This window comes from Kryptolebias marmoratus, linkage group LG6, assembly GCF_001649575.2.
Source record: "Kryptolebias marmoratus isolate JLee-2015 linkage group LG6, ASM164957v2, whole genome shotgun sequence".
NCBI classification, from domain to species: domain Eukaryota; kingdom Metazoa; phylum Chordata; class Actinopteri; order Cyprinodontiformes; family Rivulidae; genus Kryptolebias; species Kryptolebias marmoratus.
Genome location: NC_051435.1, coordinates 23,445,917 through 23,458,686, shown reverse-complemented (window position 1 = coordinate 23,458,686; position 12,770 = coordinate 23,445,917). Strand labels below are relative to the sequence as shown.

The following is a 12,770-nucleotide window of genomic DNA, read 5'->3' as shown; positions in this document are numbered from 1 at the left end:
CCCAAATTTCGATGTTCCTTGAAAGCATCCTAGTAAAACCAATAGAGCTCCTGAAGGCACAAATCCAGAAACACATCAACTTTAAAGACAATGTAATGTACATTTGCAATAGTTATGTCAATTTATTGCACAACACACTCACGAATTCAATGACCTAAATTTAATTATTCAAAAATATTTTGAATACAAATAAAAGACAATAAAATTAAACAGTCATTTGTAAATAAGTGTAAAGTAAGACTCAATCTCCTGGCACTAACAGAGGTCAACCATATATGGAAGAAACATTGTCTTAAGTGCACTCTCGTAAACTAAATACAAGAAAAAAATCTAGGATGAAATCATTCAAGACCTACATAAAAATAATTACGACTAGCTGACCTTTGTGTTTACACTTGATCTCAGACAGAAAACATGCTTCAAATAAAAGATACAGACTTTTTGTCTTTCTGTAATAGTATTTGCTATAAGTAAATGTTTCAGCCTATTGAAGTATCTCAACACAAGTGATGAGAAGGACAATGAAGCAAACTGATGATCAGCAAGTAACCAATTTCAGCTTGGAGTAACAAATCGGGGCAAACTTACTAGTGTCTTGTGGTAATAGATGGTAATGTGGTAACTCTATTTCAAGATTTTCAGAGGTGCACTTTAATACGTAAAACACAAATAGCTATGGGCTTTAGAAAGGTGGCACCAGTCTTCAAGCTCTCATCTCTCAAACCCCAAAAATGATTTTGAGATCAGCCAGGGAGAGTTTGGACACGGTGCTTCCTGTTCCTGAAAGTACATTCTGGGCCAGTTCCTTCTTCTTTATTTGCAGCGTGGAAATCTTCTCCTCCACTGTGCCTTCACACACAAACCTGTTGGCATTCATTACACAAACATTAGTACAAAGACATCCAGTATGTAGATACTAATGACTTCAGTAGTAATACCAACAAAGATGCATTCAGAGTGAAGGCTATATACTCTAAACACTTTTTTCCTGTGATTTATTGGTTTGTTGGTTGTTTTGTTTTGCAGAGATAAAGCCTCTCTTGGTGTTATATCTTGTCACTTTATAATGTACCAGTAGCATGGTATGAAGTACTCTGACAGTGATTTATAGGCCTGGTCCCAATACTCGCACCAAACCGTACTACATCCTACACCTCTCTATGAAGTGTGTACTCAGTCGAAGTGCACATAAGGGTTCGTGTGCGCAGGGTACAAGCATGCAGAAATTGGAGAATTGGGACAGTACAGGTTATGTCATTGACTCTGCGTCATAACTGTGACATCCAACATGGCGGACCGGTCGCTGTTTTGGTATTTTTAGAAGGTGCCAGTACGATTTTAAAAGTATAGTGTAGGTATTTTTGCTTTCCAAAGTCATTGCAGGAGATATTTGGCTGTTCAAATGTGTTTTGTTATGACTTGTTGAATACAGAGCAAAGTTTGATAGTATTCACACATGTACAGCAGAGTGAAACAAGCATTATTTCAATACTTTACATTTAAAAACTGCTTTTTTCGTGACAGACGCAGCTTGCTCTGTCACCACTGCCATATTTCTGCCGTTTAATTCAAAACCTTTTCATTATCAATAAAGATAATTAAAAAGAAATTCAAAACATCACATGCAGCAGTGAATTGTGGGTAAATACTTTGCCGAAGTCCGCCTGGATGTGGGCTTAGCCAGAGGGCGGATGTGGTATGCAAAGTGGGCGGGGTTAAAGAGCACTTCTGAGAATTGGGACACACTACGCACTCAAACCCTTCAGCCTGAACGTGCATTTGAAGGACATGAGGGTGGAACGAGGGTGGAAGTGTGAGTATTGGGACCTGGCCATAGACTCCACTGATTTTCTACCTGTGAATAGTGACGTCTCTCCTTTGTCCAACTCTGTAGATTCGATCACAGGCCTGATCCTCCAGCGCTGGGTTCCTGTCAGATAGTTTAACAGACAGAGGTGTAAAAAAAAACCCTGGCATTTCTATACTGTAAGCCTAGCTACCAACATTTTTTTTTTTTACATGTGTTTTTCATAAATTTTACCTACAAAGAAAAGACAAAATAGATTTGTTACTTGCTTTAACTGGTTTATTGTAAGACAGTAGACAGTTATTCTTTGTGTTTTGCAAGTTGACTTAAATTTGAGAGTCACATTTAAAATAAACTTTTAAGAGTGCTCATTTCCACTGAAAATAGATTTTAAATGTAAACAGACTATATTTTCTTGTTAGGTACATGCTCCATATTGGCCTGTTGAATCTTACCAGTGCATGTCAATGAGGAAGAGGTGATTGCCACCGATGAGATTGAGTCCAACCCCTCCAGCGCAAAGAGAAACCAGCATCACCTTTTGGAAAAGGAAAAATGTTGGAGCTTTTTCATAAAGAAAAAAAATGACTATCACTGTCACTGTTTGTTATTAAAAATCATTCAATAGATTATATATGTATATACTGTATAAAATAATTTCAAAAGTTCTGTTTTTCCTGATGTTTGCTGTGGTAGAATTGTGTATTGTGTTACCAATATACGAGTGCTCCTGTACTTGTCGACAATGAGACTTATAAACATTTTTAATGTGGGGTGTCTTAATGTCTTACAAGTACAAACATTTATTACCAGCAGAAAATCTGGTCACTGTTGAACTTCGAATGGTTCTCCTCCTTGGTTTAAGTCGTCATTATAATGTTTTGTTTTAATGCTCATCAGGTCAGATTTGGCTGAGACGTACCTGTGGTCCTTTTGGGTTTGTGTTGAATTCCTCCACCAAGTCCATGCGACGCTTGGGGTTGACGGTCCCGTCGATGACTCCGTATCTGACGCCCATCTGCCGCAGGTGAACCGCCACGATGTTGAGCATGCTGGTCCACTGCGACACGATCACACTGTGCAACAAGTCACAGGTCAGTAAATTCCCTTTCAAGTCATGTGAAGGTGACTGTACAGGCGAGTCATTTTTTAATATTTATATCAACAATTCAACTATCTGTACCGTACAGCAGTACTAATCAACACTTTTATGAAAACAGACTATGATGATGATTCCGAGAAGACCTTTTAGTGCAACTCGGTTCTTAAAAACAAAAAAGTTGTTTTACCTTTTCTGATTGTCATTCTTTTCTCTGATTACCATCAACTCAGAGGTGATCGCAGAAATCTAAATTTTTGTTAGAAGAAGCAGTTAAATTATTTTAATCAAAACGACACAGAAAAACACATTTTTTAATTAATAAATATAAACATAATCTAAATTCTATCCATCATGAAAGAAAATTTTTTTGTGTGTAGTATATTGCCACCTGGCTGATGACGAAGTCATACGAGTAACTTATTAACAATCTCTTATCATTTAACATGTATTTTTGCTCTTAGTTTTGTCAATAGATCATATTTTTTGCACTGAGGGAGTAAATGTCTTGTTAGGGTACTATCTACTAGTTACCCACCTTGGTGCTCTTACTGCTCTCTTCAAACAGCCGCGAGGAGAAGCGTGTGCCATTTAGAGCCACCGTGTCTTTAGGGTCGGGGCCTGATGGCGAGGGGCTGGAGGAGAGCGACAGAGCGTTGAGCTGCTCGTCCAGAGTCAGGACGATCCCATCACCCTGCAGCTCCGTCGAGTCCAGTGTCTGCACAGGAAAGAAGAAATGAAATTGCGAGTGCTGCCTTCGTGAAGCATCTTTATCGAAGCTTGATAAGAGTCGGCAAATGTGCGCGCACCTTTTTGAGAAGTGAGAGGTGGCAGCAACACTGCCGGAGGCGCAGCAACAAGGACAGGATGTGGACAGTGCTGGATGGCTGCTGTGAGCTCGAAGCAGCAGGAACAGCTTGGGACAAGCTGAACTCCTGGGCCACTGCAGTGAGAGGAAACACCAACGACACATAGAAAAGAACAGAAAAACATGGACTTAATCTGTACACAGGATAACAACAAGATGCTGTCTAACCTTTGTCAAACGGATTTGAAGTGGAAGTGCTTCCCTTGTCCAAATCATGTCCTTCGTGTCTCTTCAGGTAGTTCTGCAGTGTAGATCTAGGGGAAAAGGCTTTTGTCATTGTTTTATTGTCACGTCAAAAAACACAAAAACCTATTAAAACGACAACAAAACTGAAGAGTTGATGAGCTGAAGACAAAAGCAGCTGAAATACTATCAAAATGTGACAGTTTATTAAGAGCTCCTATCGTATATGTTACCATCCTAACAGCAATAAAACCTCAAACTGCAGTCCAATAATACGTCCTATTCTTTTAAAAAAATGATCATGCATTGCTTAAACTAAAAGGTGATTTGAAAGCAACAAATTAAATAGCTTTATTTGAACTTACAAAATAAAACTAAACTGCAGGAACAACAGAGTAACAAGAACAAAAGAAGAGTTCTCTCGTGAATTGTGGGTTATTTTACCTGGACTGTGCGAACACCACATCGTACACAGCCTGCTCGTCCTCACAGAGTTTGAGCTGATGCACCTCACAGGTCCGATTAGGAAGAGACACCTGAAACATTCAACACTTCTCCTTAGGTACTCCATCGCAGTAACACTGAAATGAATTGTTTATTATTTTTAAATGAACAAGCTCATCATGGCTAGTCGATACCCTGCCACCATTTACAGACTAAAATGAAAGATGAGTGTTGGAGTCTTATTGATGTTGCAATAAAAGCACATGTTGAAGGCAGGGGTGAGTGTGTGTCTTTACCAGAGGTTTTCCTGTAGAGTCCAGCTGGCCTTTGGTTCGTCGCAGCAGCAGACTCCTCGTCAGGATGTTGAGTCTTTCTCTGCCTCTTGTGGAGCCGTTGTCTACCTGAGCTTTCCAGAGTTTGTATTCGTCAAACGGAGAACAACGCAGAAACCTAAAAAAAAAAAAAAAGATCAATGAACAGACTTTCTTTCTTAAACCATGCTGACTTAATCAGTTCTTCTAAATTGTTACAGAAAGGAGATTTTGATTCTCTGGGGGTTGATAACTAAAAAGGTGCACTTTCTTCATACCCTCTTGCTTGACTAAGAACCATACATGTCCAGTTTGAAGACATGCTGAAGTTAAGCTGAAGCCAGGTGACTTTTAAAACCTTGTGTTTCCTGTGTTTTTGACTTACTTCAGCAGCGAGTACATGTCCAGCAGGTTGTTCTGGATGGGCGTGCCGGTGACAGCCCAGCGAGCGCAGGCCCTCAGCTGACAGACCGCCATGGAGGTCTGCACTTTTGGATTTTTGATGTTGTGGGCTTCATCTAGAACCACGCGAGACCAGGCTACACGCAGAAGAGGAGCTGAGCGCAATGGCTGAAAAAAAAAAACATGACAGGAGTGTGCTTTAAGTTGTTTTCGTTTCAATGAATATGATCCATTTATTATACTTGTTTTAATCCGACTTGCTTCCTGTATTTACCACATGATCCAGGTCTTTGCTGGGGTTATGGGCCTCCTCCTTCTGGACCGGGATCTCCTTTGAGACCAAACTATATGTGGTCACTACCACATCATAATCTGCCAGCCTGATGGACAAATACATATTATTTTAGTTTGGAGGTATTCAAGCGCTTTTGCTTTTTAAACATGAAAAAGAGGAAAGAGCAGGTCTTTCAAAATCCTCCCCGCTCTTATAAATGCTGCCAACGAAGGTTTGATACTCAAACGTTACAAAAGCAAATAAATTTCATGTAAAAGACAAGAGCTGGTGATGAGTGTAAAACCAAAGTTTAATACACACAAGATGATACAATAGCTATGACTGTTTCTAATAGTTTATTAGTGTAAAATAAACTTTTTGTGGTTATAAAAGTTCCTTCATAATTTACATTTTAAATATTCCAAATTTTGGGGCCCAATTGAATGTGAGGTTTCCCATACATTTACAGGAGATTTCAGGCTGTAAATGTATGAATGGTGCTCAGTCTTGTATTTTCTGTGTACCCCAAATACATAAAAAACAAACTAAACAGACCATGTACTACATTAGTGTATTAGGGTCAGTAGAAAAAAAACAAGGAAGATTTTTCTCAGTTTCAAGATTCAAGTTGTTTTGTTGAGAATAATGTTGAGATGTAGAGATGAAAGAAGTCTGCCAAAAGCATTGAGTTTTACTGGAGAACAATAATAATTATAATGTGAGCTCATTTTAAGTTTCAGATGATTCAAGCCCATTTTAAAATCAACAGTATGTGTCTGTTTGAGACTTTTATTGTGAAGGAATGAAGGAAGTTCTGCTGTTGTGTTCAATGCTGCTGTGGGAGGATTTAAAACAGATTAAACCCAAAGCTTTGTGTTGTTATTTTGTAGATTACTCAGTAAAAGTGCACCCATAACACTCAGTGACAAAAAAAAAAGCCCAACAAATCCAGTCCAGTTCAGTTCAGGAGCACAATATGGATCACTTTCTCTGGCTTCCGCTTTAAACAAAAAATCTTTCTCCTCAATTTTTGTTTCTTCTGTTGTATACAAAGACAAATACCAGAAAACACCCCTGTTTAAATGTATTTTATAAACTTATAGTTTTATCAGGGTTTTAGTTTTCTTCAATAAAACTATATTCGTTCTGTAAAATTACGTTACCATTTTGAGTACAAAGAAAAAAAAAAAAGGGGGAAAAAAAACAAACTTTAGGGCTGGGCTAACTCCGCTGACAAGTTGCATACAGCATGCTTTTGTGATAAATAATCTTCAATTAAATATCATTATTGTTCTTTCGGCTGCCCCCTTCTTCAGCGGTTGCCACAGCGAGCAAACTCGCACAAACAATTTGGCAATTTTTTTTTTTTTACGCCAGATGCCCTGCCGGCTCAAACCTGCAGCCTCAGGATTATAAGACTTCGACACTGACCACCAAGCTACTTAAATAAACTCCTTTAAAACTTACTTAAGTTAACAAAATGTTTTACCAAGTGTCTCTAATTCACACCTAATGTCTACTGTACAAGGTGGAACCACTGGGCTTTTCGTTTCATAGAAAAAGAAATGTGAACTCTGCACGTTTAAAGATTTTTGTCACTTTTTGAAATTCTCATTTTTATCTGAATTTCTTCGCTGTTGCGTATTTATGCGTGTGTGGTTCTCACGCTCTGGCACTTCTCTCGCGGTTGGCGCCGTGGTACAGATACACAGTTAGCTTTCCTCTCTTCACATGTCTGTCAATTTCGTTCTTCCAGTGGTGAATCAGAGAGGCAGGACAGATGATCAAAGTGCTCTTAGAGGAAACAATGCCCGAGTCTGGATGGTAAACAAACAAGTAAACATAAAAACTTTAAGCACTGTGTAATAATGAGTGGTATAAAATTACTGGGCTCAGTTGGCTGTATGTTTTGTGACAGAGTAAAAATAAGTGATAAAATGTTTTCATTACCAGCTTTGGTCAACCAGGTCTCTAGCTTTTCTTTCTCCTTCTTTTCTTCTTCCTCTTTAGCTTTTATCTTCTTCGCCAGAATTAGAGAAATTATGGTCAGGGTTTTTCCCAAACCCATGTCATCCGCTGTACCCAAAGAGTAACAAGTGTAAAATATAAAAGCAAACACTGCAATGTGGCGCTTCACTGATACACAACAATGTATGACGATTCTCCACAATCAAACTGGGAGCAATGACAATTTCAGTATAATTTAGTTCTTTTTTTGTCTTTTTTAAAATTGTATTCTGACTAATATCTGACTGGGCTTACGTTTGAATTTTATTTATTTTTGGCACTTGAAAAAAACATTAGATGAAGCCATAGATGAACCCAAACCTTCTGAAAAGTTTCTATATTTAAAAAGACTTTACTGTCACATCAAGGTGTTTAAAATGAACATATGAAATTAAATATAAAAGTACATATGAATGATATATTACAATTTGAATAAAGATTACAGATAAACATAAATTAAAGAGATAAAATTAATTTTACCCAGAATTCCTCCACATGGATTCTGTGCTTCCCTCCAGAGCAGCCAAGCCAAAGCTCTCCTCTGATGGGCTAAAAGTGACACCTGAGCAGCAGCCAATAACAAAAAAACAGTGTTACTGAAACAGAATAACCCAAAAAAGGAGAATGGTGCAAATGGTCAAAAGTCCTACGACAAAAACAGCATCTTTGAACACTATACAAATATAAATAAAAGTGCACAGAAACCCAAAATATTAGACTTAACCATGAATCTTCTTCTGCTTTCATGGTGTGCAGCAGAACCATGTCCCAGTTAAACAATTGATTTATTGAGGTCAAAGGGCTCCAAACTTAGGTAAATACAGATATGCAGACAGGAAGTGTCAATCCCAGTGTAAAAATACACCAGAATGAAGGACAAGTGACTGACATTTTGCCAGATTTGAAGTGTTTTTTAGATTTGATCAGCGACTGACTGCGGAGAAATTACAGTAGTGACTGATGGAGTACGACACCTTGATGCCGCTGGGGTCGGGAGCCTCGGCCTCAGGGTCGGGACAGGACTCCAGAGATTTGTGAAGATGGTCGATGGCTTCACATGTGGCGTTCTTGACCTCCAGCAGACGACTGGACGTCATCCTGCCACCGTAATAGGTGTGCATCTGTGGATCTACTGGAAATGCATAGAACAAAGTCTTATAGACAGAAGACATGTCAAAAAACAACAGCAACAACAAAGAAATCCTTATATTCTCTACCTCCAAACATGTGGCTGTATCCCTGACTCAGACCCAGAGAGCTGCCAGAGGCTTGGTGTTGGAAGGGGCTCGGTACTGGAGGGGAGGGGAGCAGGATGGTACCACCCTGCCGGCTGAATGGGTTCAAATTGGTGTTTGTGACACCCGATTTAACGCTGTCAGACTCACCCACAGACTCTGAAACATGTACATTATAGCAGCAGTGAACAGAAATACACAAACTTCAATCCAACAAGCTCACCATATTAATCAGGTTATAAGAGATCAGCTTGTCTCACACATTTGTAATTTATGTTTGTTTAGTTATTATGTCTAAATGAGGTTGTTTTACCGTTGTGTATTGTTCTTTTCAGTGCATGAATCTGGTTATTATTTATAGGTTTTCATCAGTTAATTGTGAGAACTCAGGAGACCCACACTTTTGTTGCAACACGTTAGGGAACGATCCCTGTATGAACCGTTTTCATTGTTGGCTTTAATTGTTAGGAGCTTCCCTGTGGCCACATTAATTAGAGAGCAAAGTAAGACAGTTGTTGCTACTGCTAAAATGCTTTACAAAAGCATTGAAATGATGTAAAATCCAAAGAAAGCAATAAAACGATCCCATTGGTGCATCCCAACTCTCACCAGACGGAGCAGCAGCAGCAGCGAGGCTCAGAGACTCCAGCGCGTCCTCCAGCTCTTTAACCTGCGTCTTTAACCTCTCCCCTTTGTCTGGCAGAGCTGCCACATTCACCGAAGACAGCGTGGCCTTATCACGGAAGCAGATGCAAATGAAAATTTAGACACAGAAGAAAAAATCAAGGGAGTCCTCTGATTCAGTGCTTCGCAAGTCAGTAACTGACATCAGAAAACAGAAAAATGGTTACACTTTTACAGATATTAAACTCAAATTTGGTCTGGTAGAAGTCATTCTTAACACATACAGATAGAGCAAGACCTGTATTTATCAAACTTTGGTGTGCAAGGCAGTGACCAATATGCATTCCTTCAACTTTTATGAAATGTGTTATAATGAAAATCCGTCTAGCATCAGACTGCAGCAGGAATGTTGTGTGGTTAATGTCACCAGCAGAGAACAAAAGTACTAAAGTCATGTTTAATGACTATAAGCGTTCACCTCTTTGTTATGATTTATTTATTAAATACAACATCAAATACAGTGAGCCTGACGCTCTAAAGATTCACTGACTGCCCCGCCCCAAACTAACCTTGCTCTGTTTGAGCTGTGCGCTGAGAAGACTATGCATCCCTTTAGGATCTCCCACCTGAGCAGCTGACTTGAACCCAGGGAAGCTGGTTATGGTCTTTTGGACAGCAGTAACAGGGGGAGTTTTCTGAGTTGCAGGTTTCACTGACACCAACACTACATCATCATCATCATCATCATCATCATCATCTTTGTGGGTTTCTGTTTGTTTGGAGTCTCTGGAAGCCTGGATGCTTCTGCAGGGTGCAGGTCTCACTGAACTCTCCTGCGGCTTCGGCTCGCTTCGATTCACAGAACAGGTGTCACCACTGGCTGGCTTTTGTGGCACACTTCTTTGAAGATCTGAGGAGGTTTGACTTGTTTTCTTGGAGTGATCAATGTGGATGCTGAGTGTCAAACTACTTTTTTCTGCTTCTTTCTGCTCTGCAGACTTCTCCTTAGCCTCGCCTTGGATCTTAGAAGTTATTTTAACATCACTAGCAGGTTTGGAAATGCTGCTGTCCTCACTTGTAATCCTCTTCTTTAACTTCATTCCCAACGGAAGAAGTTTACCTTGATACGTATCAGATGTATTCACCTTCCCTTCCTCTTCTTTGTTTCCCACTCCTGCACCCTCCACATTTTCCTTTTGGCAATTTTCTCTTCCTTCAGCTTTACAGCTAGTCTCACAGTTTTTATTCTGCACATCTTTCTCTTCAGGTCCACCACTCTGCGTTTTTCTCCACTCAGAGTCTTTGGCTGTCTTGCTGGGAGCCTTAAAGGGGTTTCGGACATGTGGAAGGCAGGAAGGCTGTAGTTGTGTGTCAGAGAGAGGGGTTCTCTTTTCTTTTTCCACCTGCAATGATTTAAGGCAACATGCATTAAGAATAAATGCCAGTAAATTTAAGATCAGATAAATATATTAGTTTTAATAAAAGTTTTCATAATGATTTATTGGCTGATCAATTAATTTTTTATTGTTTATGTGTGTGTGTGCTTCTTTGTTTGCTGAGTGAGCGAAATATATCATGAACCACTGGTTGGATTTTATTGAAAATCTCAAAGTAATCAATGGATGTACATCTACAACCTTTCAAATCAACTTTATTCAAGATGGCTGCTGCAGCTAATTGACCTTAGCAAACACAAAAATGTATCTAACTCAGATATTGAGCTAACATTTGGTGAGGCAGTAGCTGAAAGTAATCCCTAACGTACACTCTGAGCATGAGATCACACAATTTGTGGATAATACGACTTTTAAGGTTTCACTTCTCAGCATAAAGTGATCTTAATCTAAAACTCTGCCATGAAAGGCAATGGGGGTGACACAGCGGCGCAGTTGTTAGAGCTGCCGCCTCACAGAGAGAAGGTTGTAGGTCCACTTTCTGGCCTTTCTGTGCGGAGTATGCATGTTCTCCTTGTGGACATGTGGGTTTACTCCAGCCACTCCGATTTCCTCTGACAGACCAAAAACATACATGTTAGGTTAATTGGTAACTAAACTGTCCCTAGGCGTGAGTGAAAGTATGTATGGTTGTTTGTTTTGTTTGTCTCTATGTGTGGTGGACTGTGATGGACTAGCGTACCCAGTCTTTCACACAGTGACTGCAGGAGATAAACACCAGCTCCCCGCGACCCGAAGAGGAAAAGCGAGTAAAGAAAAATAGATGGCTGGATAAAAAGTAGTGGGCGATTCCTTAAAGGAATTTGAAGTTTATAATGAAAGCAGTTTTTATTACATATGCGCTCTTTCTCTATCTGTTTTTTTATAGATACCTTGGAAACATTTGCGATGAAGAACTAACCAGTCCCCGACAAAGTAATAGCAAAAATATATGTGTCTGTGGTGAGATTGTGCAAAATCTTACTGCAGTCCATGGCACGTTTCCACACCATCTCTGCCCTGATTTTTTACCAACACCACATCTGTAGTACAGCCTGAAAAAAAGTCCCAAATGGATAGTTAAACTTACATATACAGTGTAATAAGAAAACTCTTCGTATTTAGTAACTTAAATCAATCCTCCTGCACCCACCTGTGGCTCTGCTGTTGTTGACTGTAGCTGAGAGCTTGAAGCTCCACCACAGAGTCTTCATGGAGAAGGCAGTGGGACGGGGACATACTACAGCAGACGACAGGATATTGATATTTCAGATAAAAAGACCCCATGACTCTGCAAAATGCTTGTTTTGTCAGTTAAATTATGTGCTATACCATTTAATATCACTGCCAACTTCAGGTCCAGCATTTAAAAAGTTAAACTACTAGTAAGAAAGACCCTAGAAATAGTTCAAACTTTACCAGAAAAAACAAAAAACAAAACTCAAATCATCATCATTATTTGCACATAATAGTTACAAGTTCAAACAGCTCTTTAGAAACGGGAGATGGGTTCTATATATCCACGCTGAGATGTGAAATTGTTGGATATTGTCTGTATTGTACAATACGCAAGGGCTCATTGTGGCAAATCTTTGTCCATTTATACCTGGCCTGTTGATTGAAATCACAGCCCTGGTTGTCAACGCAGACGTAAAAACTCTTGCCTTTATTTGGTCCATCTTTTACACCCGTTTTTAACATACACACAGTGCCTGGGGAGGATATAGACGATTAATCAGCAAATCATAGAACATTTCTGAACATGAATATCCCTTGTGTTTCAAGGAGCAAAACATAAAATTAACACCTGAAAACAAACACAACTCGTAGGTTTATCATTTATAACAAACAATTCATTATTTACACTTACCGTGTACATTACACAAAACCTTTTCCATTTTCTCAAAGGTTTCTTTTCATTTCCTCAAACGTCTACGTCGTGTAATTTTGTATTTTCGTATTGACCAATCGCAATGCTCAGAGAGTACTTCCGGTTTACACATATCAGTATAAAAGTTTAGGTTCTAGTTAGATAATTAAATTTAGCTATATTTTCAATAAGACTTGTTTTATATGTATATAA

At 39.2% G+C, this 12,770-nt stretch overlaps 1 protein-coding gene across 2 annotated transcripts; it reads right to left on the bottom strand.

Moving 5' to 3' along the window:
- Positions 1 to 93: 93 nt before the first annotated feature.
- On the bottom strand, positions 94 to 12,668 carry ttf2 (transcription termination factor, RNA polymerase II). 2 transcript variants are annotated; one of them, XM_017430119.3, is made up of 23 exons: positions 12,558 to 12,668; positions 12,294 to 12,399; positions 11,841 to 11,927; positions 11,673 to 11,742; positions 9,824 to 10,657; positions 9,240 to 9,363; positions 8,613 to 8,789; positions 8,370 to 8,527; positions 7,876 to 7,957; positions 7,339 to 7,464; positions 7,055 to 7,205; positions 5,389 to 5,494; positions 5,098 to 5,282; positions 4,698 to 4,851; positions 4,402 to 4,493; positions 3,943 to 4,028; positions 3,716 to 3,849; positions 3,445 to 3,624; positions 3,097 to 3,155; positions 2,730 to 2,883; positions 2,263 to 2,345; positions 1,856 to 1,930; positions 94 to 863 (listed from the first exon to the last, which is right to left on the bottom strand). In XM_017430119.3, the coding sequence occupies exons 1-23, from the start codon at positions 12,583 to 12,585 to the stop codon at positions 719 to 721; spliced, it is 3,396 nt and encodes a 1,131-aa protein (XP_017285608.1). In that variant the 5' UTR covers positions 12,586 to 12,668; the 3' UTR covers positions 94 to 718. The 2 variants fall into 2 exon arrangements, with proteins under 2 accessions (XP_017285608.1, XP_017285609.1); XM_017430120.3 differs by having other exon boundaries at positions 8,370 to 8,524.
- Positions 12,669 to 12,770: the final 102 nt, after the last annotated feature.